We start from the raw sequence: 6537 nt of genomic DNA on the forward strand, positions 1-6537 counted from the left end.
GAGACAGCATGAGCAGCATGAGTAGCAACTATTGTTGACCCAACCTTGGCCTTGGTCTCGTACGGCGTACGGAGCAGCCTGGAATTGGATCCTGGCACAGGTTCTCTGTGTTTTTACCTTGCAATAAGCATTGGCCCATTCTGCATCTGTTCTGCAATTGCTGTAAATACAATCCAACCTCACTCCCAATGACTTCATGTCTTGTGCTGCAATGTTTATCGTTCCCTAATGGTGTTCTCTCTATCTACTCTTTCCACTTTTCCATTTTACAGTAACGATCTGACGTCGCTCTGATAGGACCAGCTCAGGATACACCGTGGACATCCTCAACGAACTCGGCACAGCATTAAGCACCCCAGAAAGTGCGTATCCCATCTCTGTGTCTCTGCGTCTCTGTGTGTATGGTAATGGTGCGTGCTGACGAGATGGTATCCCGCTCGATTTGGCCAGCAAAGTGTTAAAGTGGGGTGCAGCATCCGAGGAGGAGAGAAGAGTGCGCATCAGAGAAAGGACTTTGACGCAAATTGCACCAGGAGCAGCAGTAGCAGCGTCTAGCTGTGTCCATTTTTTGTGACACGAAAACATTTGTGAATGTGAGCATGGCCAGTATGGTACGATCGACGGACGTGCTGGCCAACCACCGGGCACCGGGCACAACGGCCGGATGCCGGATACGATGCCTGCTCGTCGCGCTGCTCACTCTGCAAGTGTTTCTCGGCGTCGAAACGCTCGATCTAGGTGAGTAACCCGGGGAATAACGATTCGAGGGGACGACGATTGATTTGCCATTAGTTGCGCAAATACACGGGACACACAGGCCATGGATTCTTTTTGATGAAATTTACTCCGATCGAACACACACTCTCGCGCTCTGTGAGGATCACCGTGATGTCTGTCATCTGTGCATTCATTAGAGCGGCCAGGTAGTAGTAGCAGTAGGGGGTAATAATCGTTCCCGTTTATCATTGGCTGCGCAGGCCTTGGCCTGGCGTCTATCGGCATCATCGACGATGTGCTTCCGGAGGACGTTTCCCCCATGTTGAGTGGCGGAATCTCATGAAGTGCTCGACGCCGGAGGTGTTTAACGAGTGCGAGAGCGCAAAAAGTGGCCGCCAGACTACGATGCAGTGATCCCGCGCGACGATGTTTTTGAGTTGTTTTTTTTTTCTCTAGCCGGCAAATTCTCCTTCAGAATACGTCGCGTCTAGCGATGGCGCAAGAGCGAATAATAATTTAGTCAAACAACCCTATCCATCAACCAAATGGACATCATCTACAATCCGCTCGCGCGCTCTTCCTAGCGCTGCTGTTTCCACTGCGAGCTAGCCAACATGCTGAACCCGTGGATTGAAATTGATTGCTTGCCATGCACACACCCAGACACAGCGAGAGGAAGAGTTGCGCTAATGAAAAACGCTCCCGATGGCTCAATCATTGTTATCAAATTTGTTTGAAAAACCCTCCATGAACCTCCAGGTTGATGAACATGTTTCATAACGAACCAGTCGGTGATCATCAGGCGTCGACTTCCCTTCTCGAAGCGTCAACCGCCGGCATTTCAATTGATTGCATACTTCCGGTGTGCATCAGAATCTCTCTCTCTCTCTCACTCATTACTAAGTAAGACTACGACTAGGGACACACCGAATTATACCGAAACCGAAACCTCATTTCAAACTTTTCAGCCGGAAACTAGCGGCGAGCTTCGCCTAAATTGCGTTACTAGACCGGGCTTCCGGTGTGGTGTGCTATGTTGATAGCGTCAGCGAAAATGAAGGCTCCCAAAGAGCCTGCAACACCACAGCTACCTGTGTCAGTGTCGTCTGGTGGGTATGTCGCACATACTTTGATGTACGCCGCACAGAATCGGGAGGATGTGCAAGGTTTGGAATGCCATTTTGGCTGAATTCCGGAAGCGATGAATGTGCCACCACTATGTGTATGTGTGCCACTTGCAAGCACACACTCACGCAGAGTTGTGTGGGTAATTAAGGAAGCAAATTTTAAGATCAGGAATTTGTAATTTACCTTCCTCATCGTCGTACCAGTGGTGTGGGTCATTTTCTCTCTTTATCACTCTCTCTATCGTCCAAAACTTTACCAATTCGGCCAACTATTCGCCATTCGACATTCCAGTGGGTCCCGTTTCACTGGAATCGCTATAAGCTAGCTTTTAAAAATGTACTTTAATACTCAGAATAGGACGCGGTTAAACTCTTTTAAATAACGATGCTTCATTTGGTGAGGTTCTCATCATCTAGCAGGCAGCAGTAGATCAGACTCAATCCAACGTGATCAATCATTAGAGCAGCGCGAAAAGTAGCAGCAGCACTAGATTCGATTCTACGAAACCTACAACTGGAACTGGAGTAATCAACGTCCGTTTACTGACGAATTTCGATGGCTCGGTACGAATATCGATTCAAATTCCAGCAAGAAACAGCAGCAGTAGTATCACAGCATTCCGCTATATTATGCGAACTACCGCTTCTATTACCTCGTGCAAAAGGTAAACGAAGAGTTCATTTCGTTCTCCAGCAGGACCGGTGAGAAGAGAGTTCCAAGTAGCAGCAGGAGTAGACTACACTATCTTGCCGTTTGCATATTGCGAAAGCACAAGGTGTACTCTATCCTCTTCTCTCTTCCATGGCGAACGAGCAAGTTTTTCTACCCCAATCATCATACTTTGTGCCCGAAAATGTGTTTCGCCATTTCGGGACGAGACGAGCGACGGTCCGTCCCGGCAAAACCCGCTTCGCTTGGATATTGATTTTATTTATTTACACAAAGTTTTCCGTTTAACTCGCTCCGTTCCTCGGAACCATGCCCGGGATTGGTAAATACCTTTTCCAGGGGCCGAGGGAATCAGATTCGCCCAGCGAGTGAGCCGGCGCAATACCGTTCGGCCGTTCCGTGCCGTTTCGTAATAGTCCTTATCCAGCTTCCCAACTCTAATTGCATCGAGCATCGAGAGTTTCCTCCCCCCCCCGCTGCCAGGAGTGACTGCGACTCCTGCTGTGCTGAACATCTTCATTTAACGACGTCTCTGCTGGCAGAGAGGAGAGAGCAGGACAAGCCCTGGCCTGACATTGCCTGGCTCGTATCGACGCTTTAGGCAGAACTGCGGCAACTCTCTGGGTCGTATCAGGTTATAGAAGAGGAGGCAAAAAGTTATCACTTTTCATTTCGTTGGAAATTTTTGCAATGAATCAGTCGCCCCATTTGCCCCATTTGGTTGTCCGGGCAGTGGTGCAGGCAACTAGTACCGGCATTAGCAGCTTATGATTTTGTGATTCCTGAATCACCCGACCCGACGTTGGGGCGAAAGGGAAAAAGAGGATGCTCCACGGTACTGGGCATAATTTCAATTTCAACACAACATTTGCACCACCGGTGGGGGTGCTCTAAGCTCATCGTAGGAGTCAGAGGGACAGTCAGAGGACAGTAAATTTGTTTCCCTACAGTTACAGTCACAGTGTTGGAGCTTTGGAGAAAGATCATCGGGGCCACCACCATCAAGGAACCAGCTGTTCAGCTGGTGATGAGGTCTGGTCTGACAGGATGGACGATGCACTATTTGTGGTTCGGTAAAATATGCAAATAAAGTTCTCCTTCGTTCCCGCTCCCATGACCATGGAGCTTTACATCCACTTAGTAACTGCATATGCGCGTCTGTGTATGGGAGTCTTATAGGGTGCGAGTTCATTGGAGAGAAACTTTGGAAGCAGTCGGCCTGTCAGGTCATCTCGTCTTGGCCCTGTCCCTGTCCGTCTATTGGTTGTTTGGCGGCAATACTTCCGTTCTGTCAAAGTCGAAAAGCCAATTTTCGGTTCGTTATGCGGGGCTGTGTGGTTTGTACTTCACCATCCTCTTCCAATTTGTGCAAGTTAGTGAACTGGCTGGCAAATTGGTCCTGCTAGGTGAAGTGAGTATGCGATTGCTTTGGCGTGCGCAATTCATTTGAAGAGAATGTCCGTTTGATAAGAAGCTGTGAAGTGCGATGCTCTCGATGTGAAGCAACATAAACACTGCAGCTCATTTCGTGGAAGAAGCCGCATGAACCCGATGCGACGGCACCAGGAACAGGAAAGTTCGATCGCAAAAGTTTGGAAATAATTTTACCGAAAAACCAAACATCTGGAAAAAAAACTTTTCGGACCTTTCGGACCTTCTTAAGGACCCTGCTTGAGGTATGTAGCAGCACGTTCCTTGGCATTAGAGTTTGCAGGCACACCGCAGCAAAACGAATGAATAATTTACAACAGATGCTGCTGAACTTTGGGAAAATTGGTATCCATTTATCATGCTGTACTCGAGCAGCAGCAGCAGCATCGAGCATCGCATCGAAGTTCGAGCAGAGCAGAAGGAGCAGCAGGGAGAGGCTGGCTGGTGCCCTGTAATTTTGCTTTATGGTTCCTAAGTTGCGAAATATTTGCGAGTTAATCATCGTGCTCCAGACCGTTCCGATTGCCCCGTGCCCTTCGATCCGGCGGAATCAAGCTTTGGTTTGAATGTTTTTCTCTCTCTACTGGATAAGGTTTTGTGCAATCGTTGGAATTCAAAGTGGGTTGGGTCAGAGTGTGCGTCCTGCTGAAAGAACCTGCGATCGTTGAGACGGGAAGAGACGGGGAGAGAATGATCCTTCAATTAATGCTGAAAAATGATCAATGAAGCCAATTTACTTCCGAATGAGGCAGATGAAAGTGGCATTAATTTAACGGACCCATCATTTGCGGATTGACCTTGGGAGGATGATGGGGAGGCTAGTAATATCGAGCGCTCGCTTGCTAAACCTTTTTGTCTGCTGCTGCTGTTCGAAGATCATGAGCTATGAGGCATGTCGTTCATGCGGCATGCGAATGCCGTTCTCGGTTGAATGTAATGATGTTGTACGTATTAATGGTTTTGACTCCATGAAATCTGCAAGCAGATCAAAAGGGGTCCAGCGAGTGTAGACAATGGTAGCTATTGCATTTAGTTGATTATCTTTTAATGATTGGGTATCAAGATCGTTTACTGAAATAAAGCTTGGAACACTTAATATTTGGCTGCATTCTTTTGCTCACTGTAGCGCTCCTAGTAGTCGCTTTCCTACTCTCTTGGTGTCTTTAAAGGTCTAAGTCTTTTCTTTTAGTGATAAAAAATTCGTCAAAATCGAACCATACCTTCAAAACTTATCGCCGATGAAACACGAAGGGTGAAAAAAAGTCTGCACAATCTCTATGAAAACTCAAGTTTACTGAAGTAAAAACCCACGTAAAACTGCAATTTGGCAAAAACCAGCAGACAAAGTTGAGTTTAGCAATCGTAGAGGAAGTACGATGTAAGGTTATAGTTCATTTAGGCAGATGAAATTTCCCGTTAATTACTCATTTGGCAAGCGATCTGCAGTTGTCGTTTGAAAACGACGGGTGGTTTTATGACGGTAGGGTCCATGAACGGCCGTTTGTACAAAAAAGAATGCCTGGAAAAGATCGGTTTATCTTTTATTAAGTCTCATAAAGGTCCAGTTAAATATTGGTCCGACTTAGCAAGCTGCCATTCCAGTACAGAGATCATAAATTGGTTTCGAAACAACAGCATTGATTTCATACCAAAAATCTTCAATCCACCAAATTGCCCACCAATTTGCCATGTAAAATGATGTGCAAATGGTGTGAAAAATGGCCAATGAAACTTTTTCCACTACTGTGCAGAACATTATGCGTAGCATAAAACCAAAAGTGCGTAAATTCAGACGCAACGTGGCCCAATAATTTAATCGCTATTTTTACTGGATAGCTAGATAAAATACCTACAAAATGATACCTTTCAAATGTGTCTACCTTATTTCTAGCCTGAGATGTGACCTGTTTTATGCGGCCAAATATTAACTGTTCCAAGCTTTATGTAGCAAGATGATGGGAGAGAAACGAGACATTGAAGTAAAAGCCAGCAATTTGATGTGGTTTACTTGTTGGCGTAGACTTAGAAGCCTTCCAACAACAAACTATTCAGAAATTTAAGGCATGTTTAAAGTTCGAATAAATAGGATCAGACTTATAGGAAACGAAGCACGACGACTGGTAAAGACATGTTTCGATTCGATTGGCTGTAGTAAAGGACTCGAATGGAAAGTTTGTGCCATTAGACAATGGCATTTGTCATTGTAGAATAATTGGTTTAATAATTGATGAGGTTTTTGACAGAATAATATTAAAAAACGCCAAATTTATATATACGAGAATATTTAGCAGCTCATTGTAGCTAAAGACTGACCCCAAACGGCAAAAGAACACTGGCAGGCAGATAATCTACTTGAAACACACGTGGATATCCTCTGAACCATTAAAAGGACGCATCTTACCGAAAAAAGTGAAAACTCTACACCAAAAAAACTGTATAATTAGATTAACTAATCCAAACTCATAATCCAACGTCTACACCTCTTATGCAATGCCCGGAATGAAATTTAAAATATTCGAAGAGTTTGCTGCCGGCCTCCGGTCTCGGCTACGAAATACTCTTTTCTAAAATCCTCGTTGAACGGCCTTTTAG

At 45.6% G+C, this 6537-nt stretch overlaps 1 protein-coding gene across 2 annotated transcripts in view; it reads left to right on the plus strand.

Moving 5' to 3' along the window:
• Positions 1 to 6537, plus strand: part of LOC126571789 (discoidin domain-containing receptor 2) — a 229819-nt gene that overhangs the window by 101372 nt on the left and 121910 nt on the right. For both annotated transcript variants that reach the window (XM_050230594.1, XM_050230592.1), the window contains exon 3: positions 273 to 738. In XM_050230594.1, the coding sequence (XP_050086551.1) occupies positions 600 to 738 (139 nt within the window). In that variant the 5' untranslated portion in view covers positions 273 to 599. The remainder of the gene's footprint in view (positions 1 to 272; positions 739 to 6537) is intronic.

The sequence above is a fragment of the Anopheles aquasalis genome, chromosome 2 (assembly GCF_943734665.1).
Source record: "Anopheles aquasalis chromosome 2, idAnoAquaMG_Q_19, whole genome shotgun sequence".
NCBI classification, from domain to species: domain Eukaryota; kingdom Metazoa; phylum Arthropoda; class Insecta; order Diptera; family Culicidae; genus Anopheles; species Anopheles aquasalis.